The 13,244-nt window shown below is 39.2% G+C and overlaps 1 protein-coding gene across 5 annotated transcripts in view; it reads left to right on the top strand.

The window, feature by feature from the left end:
• Positions 1–5,153, top strand: part of LOC147456487 (peroxisomal acyl-coenzyme A oxidase 1-like) — a 58,342-nt gene extending 53,189 nt beyond the window's left edge. For 3 of the 5 annotated variants that reach the window (XM_086514933.1, XM_086514936.1, XM_086514935.1), the window contains 3 exons: positions 1,423–1,492; positions 4,264–4,447; positions 4,724–5,153. In XM_086514933.1, coding sequence (XP_086371059.1) covers positions 1,423–1,492; positions 4,264–4,447; positions 4,724–4,936 — 467 coding nt within the window. In that variant the 3' untranslated portion in view covers positions 4,937–5,153. The other 2 variants (XR_015188461.1, XM_086514937.1) reach the window with 2 other exon arrangements.
• The last annotated feature ends 8,091 nt before the right edge of the window (positions 5,154–13,244 follow it).

Here is a 13,244-nt window from a genome sequence, read left to right as displayed (position 1 = left end):
AGGAGGGTGTTCTGAAATTTGAGGGGTATTTTGGGAATTTTTGGCCAAATATTGGTAACTTTCCCTAAACAATAATTCAGAGGGCCTTGCTCAACCCCAAAAGACATTGACCATACAGCCAAACAGCACTTGGCATAAGGTGCTATTTGCCACTGCAAGGTTTGTTATCCTGGTTGGTAATATTTGAGGACTTGCACTAGGAAGTTACAGGGGCTGATTTGTGCATGTCTCCTTGGGTAGGTTCTGATGGTTTAAGTCTCATGGTGTGTGTGTGTGTGTGTGGTGTGTGTTGTGTTGGCAAATGCTAGTACCTAGTTCTACACCCACTATTGGGCACTGATGACGTTAGTGGGGATGTGGTAGTATTTAATCAATACTATGCATGATGAAGTTGACGGTTATATTGTCTTATGAATGACTACCATGAGTCTATAGCTGCACTTTCCTGCATAGGTGAATTTGGGCTATTCTTGCATTCATCTAGGTATATGTTTTAGTGGTATTAGCAAGCATGTAGGTTTCACATTGTGAAGTTTTTGTCTGGTTGTGATCAGTTGATATTGTGGAAATCTTCCTAATGTTAGTGGTCCATATGCCCTATCAACTACTTTTTTTGTTGCATTAACTCTCTATCTAACTCCTTTTTCTAGTGCTAGGCTTCATCGTGGCTGAGTCTACCCTTGATCGTTGGAGTCATGTCAAAAACTCAGTATGCTGAAAACTTTGTGTTGATGTATGCTCATGGTGTGCGTGTGATGTGTGTTATGTTGGGAGGATATGCTAGTACCTAGTTCTACACCCATTATTGGGCATTTTTCTGGGGCCAAAAATGCTAGCCCTACGAGAAGAAATGGCAACAGCTGTATGAGTGGTATGTGTACAAGTTGCAGTAGGTGTTGGGCATGTGGTCTTTGTCCTATGCATTGACGCTTATGGTGTGCACCCAGTAACAACTCGTGTGGCATAAAATCATGTGATGGTCCAAGTGTAGCTTTCCACCTAGGATGATGATGTATATGGCAAGGTTTCACCCCATGATATACTCATGATGTCACCCTTCATTATGCCTATATAAGTGGCTTGTAATCTCTACTTACTAATAATCAAGAGTTACTTTAGAGTCTGCATTGTGTATAAGTAATTTCTTCTAAGCTAAAATGTGTTTATTATCTCGTTGAAGGCACCATTCATGTATGACACATGCTTCCTTTTTCATGATTTGGTTTGTATTAGAAGGTATGTAACAGGTTGCATGCTTGTTTGCCTGATATTCTCCACACATGCCTGCGGTTTTTTGAAGTTTTTCGAGGGAAAACAAAAGACCTTTTACTAGCTATGCAGTCAGGCTTTCACAGCTCATGATTAACTTTTTTGAATGAAACTAAGCTTTAAAGAACACACTTCTGTTCTGATTCCTTGCAGGTCTTGATGAGTATGCAGTGGACATTGTGGAAATGGCACAAGCACATTGTCAACTTATTGTCATTTCAAAGTGAGTTACACGTTCTTTTTCTCAAGCTCTTGTTTCTACTTTTTGACAGTGGGTGTTGCCATGTCATGATTTATTCTTGGTAATTTTTGTTTAAACTACTTCATTGGAGGTTGAGTCAAAACCGTTTAATGGCTATACACAAAAACAAGGCTGTTTTTTGTTTCTCTAGAATTACATAATAGGACCATTTCTCAACCAAACGATGGAGGAAATATATTTTCTTTTCATGCTCTCGCAAACCCTATTCTAAACCTAAGATTAGGGATATATAGCTGACTTAGACTCTTCCCTAGACTGCAAGTCTACTCTAGATCAGGCATTTGAGTCCTCAAAAAAGGCAACCAAAGGTTCTCTCACCATTATAGTGTATGTTGGGACTAAAGTCCACTGTAGGGTCACACATACATAGTGTATATTTTCGGTAGTCTAGGGAATAAGACTGGGGGAGCTCAAAACACACATATGTATGTATAGACTTAAGCAGTTTCTATACAATCGGGGAAGTATGTGAAGCATGTAAAGAAAGGAATGGATCAGTGGGAGAAAATGAACACCACCAGAGGCAATATGAGCTGTTGAGGCTCTATAGAATATTTCTCGTCCAAAGGTTCTTTCTGTTAGTGGCGGTCCATGATTTCAAGATAGTAGCAATGGCTTAGAAGTGGTGGAAGAGCACTACCTTGCTTCTGTCTACCACTCTGTTGGAGGTTTGCACTAATGGAAAGGACTCACATTGTCATGGAACACACATGTGGATTCCAGGTCCCCAAGGAGCAGGGTTCACATGTATGTTACATAGCATCGAAACACGTACAAAGATGTGTGGTACTAATCGAACCACAAAAATTATAACATACTGTTGATGTTATATAGATAAAAAATAGAAGACTCATTATTTTAGCCTAGAGTCTAGTATTTAAAGAATAAACATGGGGGAAACGAGCTTATTGGGATAAAGGGCTAAAAAGGCTAGAGCCCAAACACGTGGAAAAAGGCCAAAAATGCAGGCCACAATGTTCAATAACGGTCATTGTGGCTTTTCAACGAAGGCCTCAACATTGACCTAAAAACTGTCCAACAAGGTGTGAACAAAATATACTAGTTCATGGTACTGAACATAACGTACAAGTTGTCCTGTAGGTTGAACTTGAACAACCTTGCTGGCAAGGAGCATGTTATGTAACCTCCAATTTGCATAGCATAAACAGTGTCCGACTTGCATGAGTATTATTGTCTAATACTTGTAGCAATCCTCGTGCAATGTACGAAAGTCCGTATCAAACCATGGCAGTATCGTACAACGGCATGAAGGGCATTATTGTTTCTATTTTTGTTTTGCAATAAAAAAGAACTCCTTGACAATTTTTTTAGTCTTTCTAGAACCTTATACAATGTGCTCTACAGCACAACACTGTAGTCTATGATATCATCTCTCTCTGTGATAATGCCTTTTTTGCCAAAGCCAATTATGATTGCTTATCCTTGGCTATGGAAGTTAGTAGAATGCCTTCCAAACGATTGTTATCATATTATGGTAGTGATGTGTACGAACACACTTAGGACCATCGGGGCACTTTTTTTTCCCTTGGCTTGTATATATGCCCATCACTCTAGGGCAAGCGTTATCTTTTTATCGACACGCTCAGTAATATTACTTCCTTTGTTGTGTGCTCTTGAGCTTCTCCTTCATCTTCTCCATCTTTGTGTGCATTCTTGCAGCTGTATTTCTATAATGATATCCAAATTTTGGAGCTTCTTTGTCATAGAGCCTGCTCCTTTCAAAACCAATTGAGGATTGCCATGAATCTAGAGCAAGGGTGAGATTTGATGGCCATCCACCAATTCCAAAGTCTCAAATTCGTCACATGAAGGGCAAGTGTACAAGGATATTATCGAGTCCTACAGATGGAAAACTGTGATTGCCCATCCAATGGGAATGGAAAATTTTAAAGGGGGATGTCCTTGGAATGGCATCTAGGTAATTTGCCCATCCCAAATGAGTTTCAAGTTTTAACTTACTGGTGCGATCTACTCTTGGCTTTGTTTTCAGAGGTAAAGAAGGGAATAAGGTGTTAATGCACTAGATTCTTGAAGGCTTTTTGGTTGAGTTCTATTACTTATCACATAATTAGGGAGTCTTCGGGAAAAATTACTTCTCTAAACATATAAAAATCCTCTCTATTCATTTTCAAAAAGAAAATTTTATGAAATTTGAGCTTATTTTTCATGCACTATTTTTCTCAGCTGTTATGCGAGATATCTCTTGCTGAATTATTGAATTTTCAAGCCGCATGACTGCAAGCTATAAGTTGAGACAAACTTTCCAGAACAGTGACCTTGAGACTCCAGGTCAGACTTCACATGAAAATTTGGCATTGAACAGCTCTTGCAACGTGATTTAGAAAACACATGCTAACATTATTGGCCAATTTTTTGGGGACATCCGAGCCTTCTGGTACTAAGGCGAACTATGTATGAATAATGCAAAAACTAACAATTTGACTTACCAGGACAGCTGTCGGCGCAACAACGGTTTGTGAACGCTTAAAAGATCTAAGTGCACTTGTCCTCAATTTAAAGTGATGTTTTCAATTAGCTTGAGAACCCAGCTGTCGGCGCAACAACGGTTTGTGAACGCTTAAAAGATCTAAGTGCACTTGTCCTCAATTTAAAGTGATGTTTTCAATTAGCTCGAGAACCCAACGTCACTTTTCTGCAAGCATTGATGTAGCTGTGCATGTCTCAAATTTTGTTGGCTTATTTGGGTACAGGTTTCTTGACAAGCTTCAAGGAGAGATACCGGGCCCGGGTGTTAGAGAGCAGCTTCAAACTTTGTATTATCTTTATGCGCTTTCTTTGATAAAAGAACACATCGGAGATTTCTTGAGTAGTGGCTACTTGACAAGGACACAAGCAAGCCTTGTGACAAAGCAGCTTCTTGTTTTGTATGCAAAGGTAGATTACACATAACACACACACACACACACACACACACACACACACACACAAGATATACATACTCACATATACATATACACGCACATATGCATTGAACAAACACACAAATAAGCACTTGTAGAATTTGATTACTACCAAATTGCTTGAAGATTTTGTACGAGGACATATCTTTGTGCTCTAGTTTGGAGTGAACTGGCTACAAATGGATCACAATACGTGATCAGTGTTTATTCTTGCCAAAAAATGCTAATCACTTTGCTTTTTTGATTGTAGATCCGACCCAATGTGGTAGCGTTGGTAGACGCATTTAATCACACGGACCATTTCTTGGGTTCTACTCTGGGCTCCTATGATGGGGATGCGTATAATCGTTTGTACAAAGGAGCATGGCGCAACAACCCATTGAATGATACCGTTGTCACAGATGGGTACAGTGAATACATAAGGCCAATTCTGACTGGGCAGCTAGGAGTGTCTAGATTGTGAATATTATAGCACACTTTAAGGAATTTCGGGGCTGACATAGCTTCTTGTTCCCACAAGACAGTTGTAGAACACCATAATTTGATTCAAATTATGTGAATTATAGTATAGAAACATATAGAGATTACAGAAATGCATATTTGTAGATACTGAACGTGCATTCATCCACAAGAGGCAGTCGTATATGAATACCATAATTTTAATTTTTTTGGTGTGTGCACGCGCGTGTGTGGGAGGAAGGGGGGGGCGGGGGGGAGGACGGGGACTGCTGCTCTAATATATGTAAGCCTATCACCATGAGTTCAGCATAAGGAGTTTTTGAATTCTCTATTTCACACATGGTTTACATACAGATTGGCCTCATTTAAAGGGGATAATTACAGATTGAAGAGAAAAAAAGGGTCATATATTCATGCAAGGTTTACAAAGACCGGGATTTTAAATAGCCCTTGATTGCACGTATGTAAGCCTATCACCATGAGTTCAACATAAGAACTTTTTTAAATCTCTATCTAACACATGTTTTACACACACAAGGATAATTACAGATTGAATAGAAACAAGGTGCATTAGGCATTTCTAAAACAAGAAAGTTGAAAAGAAAGTCCTAGGTCTTAAATGAAGGGACCATTTGCAAACTAAATTAAATGTTTTTAAAGCAAAAAACTGAAAAAAAAGTCCTAAAGCTCTTCAAAGAAGGTACCTATTTGGAAACTAGAAAATTGGATTCAAATTTTTTTTTAATGCTCGTCTCCTTCTTTAAAGCATGTTTTAGCATGCGAAATAGGTGTGCGATATTTGCGCAACAAGGGGGCTTATATATGGTTCTTGATTGCCATGATGTAAAGGCTTTGCATTTAGTGAACCACATGAGGGGGAATCTGGTCTAGAACATGTGCATTACTGTATCCAACATAGATATTGAATATGTTTTTCATGCACAAGGCTATTGTAGAACACCGACTTTGGCCCATAATACTAGTTGGGGAACTCTCCATATCGTGTATAAAATGCCCAAGTAGACTTGGACTCAACTAACTATAGTTAGAAATTAAATAAAATGCCATTCAATAATCTAAGAGCGCTACCGGATTTCAAGCTGAAGTGCAAGGAAAATAAAGTGTTATGGCCATAGCATAGAATTGGCAATTGATTATTGCAAATGGATGTATTAATGTCTCTTATAGAAGAACAGAGGGATCTTACCAAAGCTTTCTTGGAGCAATCTCTCTCTCTCTCTCTCTCTCTTTGCAACATGCAACCAAAAACATACTATGGTGGGTGGAGATTCTAGGATGGTCCACCAGTTCTTTGGAGTTTTACTCGGGGCTTAACAATCTTAACGGTAGGCTTAGTTATTTGTTGACATTGAATAACTAAGCCTTCCCTTTTGCAGCTCAGCCTCTTTTGGCATAGTTGCAAAACTATGTCCAAAACTAGGCCTTTTGTTAGTTTGTGCATGGTCACGCCAAAACACAAGACAAAAATGCTTACATCACATGTGTGAAAGGGACATAACTATGCCTAACGTGACCGTCGCCTTAGGTGGCTGTTTGCATCGATGGCGAGGCGGTGACTTGCTAAGTTTCGCCTTGCTTGCATATGTTGACCCCCCTTGCATGTTTATACAATGTTGAGGTGAGATCGTACCCACATGATGTGAGTTTGACTTGCGTTGGTGGCTACGTCGTTAAATTGGTCAGTAGCCCTCACTTTTGATACACGAGATCGCACATATTGCCACCGATCTTGGCCTCTGACCTGTATGCAGCAGATACCTCGCTATCCATGGTGCCTCTCGATGCTAAAAAAGAGCAACACAAGATAGACGTTGGTCACGTCCCTTTACCCTAAGCATCATTAGCGATATAGGTACGTTCAAAAAACTGGCAGCACGATACTCTCACATGTAGGCAATGAGTTGCTATGTATTTGATACTTATAAGGTATGCTTCTTTGTTAGTTATTATTGTAAGACAATACAGTTCATGTTTTTGTGCACAAAGCACAATAGCTTAACCTTAGCTCAACGTTTCATGAATGTATCGTTGCTATAGCACCAAGCGACATAATTTCACTATCGTAGGACCATCACTTTGTCGCTATCAATGCTGATGCAATAACTCTATTGAACATTACAATTTTGAAGTAGACAACAACAAGCTCTCTTCAAGGAGAGTAGGGTGACGCGTTATTATTTTGTGTCAATCAATATACTTTTCTTTTGAAATAGAAAAAAAAAAACTTGAAATTAAAAAAGAATTCTAGGTATAGTCCCTCTTCTCCATCACGCAAATGGTAGGGTTCATTGGTTTTGTCCTCACTTGCTAGCCATTCACGCTAGACTTTGTTTGCCCTTGGTGGGTGTCTTGGGTCCGCTTCACATGACTTGGAGTTCCCATCAACATTAGGTGACCTTATCGATGCATAAATAGGTACCGATGTTTCATTTGCTTGTTTGATTTGCATCATCAAGCATGGGGACGCTTGTTTGATTCGCGTCATCAAGCCTGAGGATATTGACATGGGTCCTAAGCATCCCAAGCTTGATGATGCGAATATAAAAAAAAACCCTTATAAGGGCCGTGTGATGCATGTGCTCTTACTATCTCTCTCATTGCAAAAAAGGAGGGATTACCAAGAGCCCCCCCACCATTGTTCCAATGGGTGATGGGGGGCTCTTGGCTCTACCCTTTTTTTTTGCAGAGAGAGAGAGAGAGAGAGAGAGAGAGAGAGAGAGAGAGAGAGAGAGAGATTGCCCCCCTTCCAGTACTCATTGGATACACCCTCTCTGACTCTTACACAGTTTGAGATCACCAGGCTCATTTTCTTGGACCTGATTGAGCAGACACCAGGAGGACTTGGATACAGTTGACATAGGAGTTGGGTACAAATATGGCTTTCTTTAGAGAGAATCTTCTCCAACTTACGGAGGACGGTTTTGTGAAGAGACCTAGATACATGGACACCCACTTATCTCATGGGATACGATGTGCTATTGGCCCTGGAGATACACACATCTTCGCACCAACTTTGCGTTGAGACTGGTAGATATAGCGGAGTACCAATGGAGGCCAGGACATGTCCCCTATGTTACATGGAGCCTACCATAGAGTTGCACTACACATGATACTACCCAGTTTATTATGAGATACGAGGCCATTTTCATTGCATGTTGAGAGAGGGCTTTGGAGCACTCTCTAGAGTCATGGGGTATGAGGACCAGAGATGCCTGGGATTGTTTTTTCTCGAGCTACCTAGACACAAAGAGAGCATGATGAGAGGAGAGGCTAGCCAGTCTCAAAGACGGATCACAGATTTCTTTAGAGCGAACACTAGATAGTCGGAGCAACTACTACCACAACAAATATTGAATGTGGCACTCTTTTCTTTAGGTGTCCCACCTTGTTGAATAGCTTTCTTCACCTATGATGGCACTCTCATAGTGCGATTTTTTGTGTTGCTTCAAGATCTTGTTGATTGTACAACATATGAATAAGGACATTCTTTAAAATATGATGTTCAATCAAAACTAATTAGAAATGGTGTTTTTTTGTTAAATTACATTTCAAGCTAATAAGAGATATGCATGATCATACATTCCCACAAGCAAAGAAATGCATGCATGTTACACTTGATTGTTTTTTGATTGAAGGATTGCACAATAAATGTGGCCTTTTTTAATGACAATGCAATCTCTCTGCATCAACAAGGAGGAGTTTGATGATGTGACCACAGCCAAAGCTTTTTTTTGTGCATCCTGAAATCAAATGCATCTTCTGAGAAAGGCTATATCAGTTGCTTGTATCAATGATCAAATGATGCAATTGGAAAATCGTTTTCATTCTACAGTGGATGTAGACCTTGAGCTTAGAAGGTGGGCACGTGTGGACACCATAGAGAAATTCAATGGCAAGGAATCAAAGAAACAAGAAATTGAAGAATCATTGGATGCAAATGATGATGCCATTGTAGAAAGTCTACAAAAAAGCTAGCCACCCATGATATTACATCGTTGTAGAAAGTCTTCAAGAAACAACTTAAGCCAGCCACCCATAATATTACATAATTGATGTTTAGATTTTTTAATCATTTGATTTTCTTTGTATTATTCTAAATCTATCCATGAGGCTTAGATCGTTGATGTTTAGTTTGTTTTTTTTTTCTCAATTTATTTTCTTTGAAAAAATGTTAACTTGTGAGATATTTTTTCATCATAAATGAATCATATTTAAGTGTCTAAATATCATATGGACATATGGTGGCAAATAACACCCTACAAATATATGGCCATAAGATATATTATGTAATATTTTAAGGCTAAGTGATCATATGATGTTTATTGTTATAGTGAGCCACATAAGACTAGGATTCTAGTTAGAGCACCCTATGACCTAAGGGTCATAGGATGTTTTGTTATAAACCACCCTATAGCTGTAGGGTCATAGAGCTCTTTGTAGACATGCCACTCTATGGCCCTAGGGCCATAGGATCCCCCGTTTGGGCTACCCTGTGGCCTTAGGGACATAGGGTGCTGACATAGAATCTCTAGAGGGACACCTAAGACACCTAAGGGAACCTACATGACCAAAATTTTAGTTTTGGTGTCATGTACTTGTCTAACACTAGGTCTTAGGCATGTGGTTTAGGATTTAATAACCGAATCTACCCCTATATACTTTTTTCTAGCTTAGTTTCTTGTATTATTTTTGAACTAGATGGTGATTTGAACACTAAAAGTACATTGTAGTAACTCTAGTGGTATACTAGGATCTTGCCTCTTTGGATAAGCTTGTTATCTGTGTTTGTAGGTGGCATAGAAGCTTGTAGGGGTCTCTCTCTCTCTCTCTCTCTCTCTCTCTCTCTCTCTCTCTCTCTCTCGTGTGCGCATGCGCGTGCGCACACACACACACATACTAGTGGTACTTGAAACACTCTCATATCATGGCTATGTTACTTCAAAAATTATGACCTTTATCCAAAACCTGGCAAAAAAAGAATATCCATCTAGATACAACCACTCTTAAAATTAAGCATTCAAACCCCTATGGTATTTCTCCCTAACAAGTTATGACTTAATAGACCCTTCTTGATCTTAAAAGCCCCATGCTTTGGTCTTCTTTCCTTAATGATTCTACTCCATTATGAAGTGCCTTTTTGTTATTAAAATTATTATCACTTACTTAGAGTCCTCTCCTTACTTAAACTACCTATTGATACCTTGTTTGCTTGTACTAAAAAGGAAACTCTATACGAGTAGCCTCTTGGGCACCGCTTATACTACATATGTGAAACCATGAGGTGAGCTCCCTGTTGAGTCTCAAATTCACACTACACGTTATATACAATTTCTATTGTTGCTAATCCACTTACTTGCTACATCAAACTTTGAGTTGATAGTTAATACCACATTTTTGTCATTTGGACGACTCTGGCTCTCCCATCTATCCCATTGTATGGAATCCCTTTATAGTTGTGGTGCCTTTGGAACCTCCTCTTCATTGCCTTCCTTTGAGTGAGGACTAGGTTTAATTCTCCTTTGAGTGAGGCCACGGGTGGGTTTTTAATTCTTGTATGTGGCAATGCAATTCCCTCACTTGAGCAAAAATAAGTTTGCCTCTTTTATTGGTTTGTTTCCACATTAAGGTTGTGGATCATCAAATCTCTTAATTGGTTTGTTTCCACATTAAGGTTGTGGATGATCAAATCTCTTAACCTTATAGAAGATTGTTGTCTCTATCATATCATGGTTGATGGTTTCAAATACACTAGGCAAATGTATGAGCCCTATTGGACATAATGTCAATGGATGAGGGTAGATTATGTTTCAAAATTCTGTGATTCATGGTATACATGCCTTTCTTTTCCCATCGAGGATATTCCAAGGTGGGATTGATCTAATAGGGATGCAAGAATCCTCCCTCTGCAACCATACAAGTAGGCTTCTCCTATTATGTATCCACTAGCTCGTGTGACCCGCCTACACACACGAATCAAGTGATTACAAGCTCCTATTGGGGCCATACCTCAATAAAAAGTGAGGATCCTTTTCCCTCACTCAACCTATGGACTTCTTGCTATTGTTTTGAAGTAAGAGAGAGTGAGAGGGCAAGGAAAGGTGCTCTGATGTGGTGTCTTGCTATTGATTTCTAGAAATGGTGGCTACATTCTTGTTTCAAACTTGGAGATTGCTTCTTGACAAGTTTTAAATTTTGTTGCTCACCTTGATGATTTTTTTTGGTGACATTGGTGCTACTTCTAAAAGATCACGATGATATGATTTTCCCATCCAATACTATGTCTTGAAGGATTTTTTTGTGCTTAAATGAAGGATTTTAGGGGAAAAAATATCCTAGCTTGGATTCTATCTCACTAATACATTGGTACCAATTAGGTACTACCCTTGAAACACTTTCAATATGATCTGCTATGTTTGTTAAAAGGGTGTCAAGTCATTCACTGTTTGCACCTTAAAGGATAAGTCCAATTAGCTAAGATTTACAAGGTTTTGGACTAGTTCAGATACCATTTCCCTACACTTTGGTTGGATGTAGCTAGAGTTACTCAACTTTTCTACTGATTTGGGTTTGATCATGGCCTTGATAGGTTTGATTGTGGCCCACTAATAGGGTTTACAAAAAATGGTCGATGTTGTTTCTAAATCTAGTAAGCATTGATGGCTAAATAGATATGCAACTAGTTGTGCTTTCTACTTGTTGGAATTAGGTTCTTGCTATCTTTTCTTGCACTTTGGATTGCATCAAAAAAATAATGATGGTAAGAAATCTTAGATTCTTGTAGCTCAAAGCTTTGGCATGACTTGTATATGAACCTTTTCTTAACTATCTTATATACTCAACAAGGACTACTCATGAGGCTTTGGCATATCTTTGGAAAATGTGAAGTGAGTGTCTCTCTTTGTTTGAAGCACCTTGCACTGCACTTATTTTCAATGCTTTGGTTGGCATGTCTACCAAGTGTGGTGCACTTTCAAGAGCAACACAAGTTGAAAATGAATGTCTTATTTGGGATGTGGTCTTTGGCAATGTTTGATTGTTTATATGGTTGATAGGAGCAGGGCTCAAAAGCATATAAATAGCGGACGAGTCTAAAGAAACTAGGAAAAGTTCTAGGGGATTGGTATGAATGTGATAACATTTTTATCAAAGTATTTTTCCCTAAAAATGAACCATAAAAAATTTGGGAGGGTTGGGTAAAGCTATGCAACATGGTAGGCCTTTTCTTACTTGGAATAGATGACTTTCACAAATCTAGAGAGTTTATACAAGAATTAGATAGACACTTCAAGCCAGAGGTGAAAAGAAGTACACCTAAAACTTTGGAGGAAGCAATTAATTTTCATAAATTTATGAAGATAATACTCATTGAAAGCTCCTAATCTCACTTTGACCAAGTCCGTGGATACAATGGTACCTTGTCCCTTTCTAAAAGAAAAAAGATAATTTCCATTTAATAAGGAGGGTAAGACAAAATTTTTAGAGAGGGTTGTAACAGGACCTAGGTTGAGCCAAGAGGACTTTGCAAAGGCAAACAAAAAAACTTGTGCTCCACTTTGTTTGTCACCACACCCGATGCACACATGCACAGAACCTTGAACATGCGTAGCCATCGGGCCGTCGGGGCGCGCGTTTCGGTGATTCTTTTGCGAAATGGATGAACGGGGGGCATACGGGGTCAACAAGACCAGGTAACCCCCGTTCGACCCCACCGGGCTCCGTCGATGTGTTACCTGATCTTATTGACCCCGTACCCTCTCCCGTTCGCCCCGCTGCATGTTTGAGGTTCTGTGCATGTGTGTGCATCGTCAGACGAGCCAAGAGCCGTGGTGGTCAACTTAAATTTAACATATCCAACAATTCAAATACTTATAAAAACCAATGTAAAATTTAAAATAGAACATTTGCATGGAATGGTAGAAATTCACCATTTGATATTATAGAGAAAGATTACAAATCTCATAAAGAGAGAGTACACGGGATAAACTACATCTTATGAAGGCATCCTTCATTTCTTAAATTGATTGCTAAGGCTAAATTCGTATTTTATAATGTTACACGCTTTACATGAGCTATACAGGAGACGCCATCCTGAAAAAGCTGTACCAAAATATCTTCAACGGCATCCTGTAGGGCCAGTAGAGCTACACGTTGTATTCTTGTAACGGAGTCACTATATTCATCTATCATCTCTCTCACCACCCGAGAGAAGGCTGCTTTGGGTATGATTGGCTTAGTGCTCTTTTGATGTTTTTTGATCTCACGTAGAGCCACTGTGCCTCGCCTCCATCTCT

The sequence above is a fragment of the Adiantum capillus-veneris genome, chromosome 6 (assembly GCF_014529385.1).
Source record: "Adiantum capillus-veneris isolate H3 chromosome 6, ASM1452938v2, whole genome shotgun sequence".
NCBI lineage: Eukaryota > Viridiplantae > Streptophyta > Polypodiopsida > Polypodiales > Pteridaceae > Adiantum > Adiantum capillus-veneris.
Note: the sequence above shows the minus strand (reverse complement) of the source record. Positions and strands in the feature narration are given on the sequence as shown.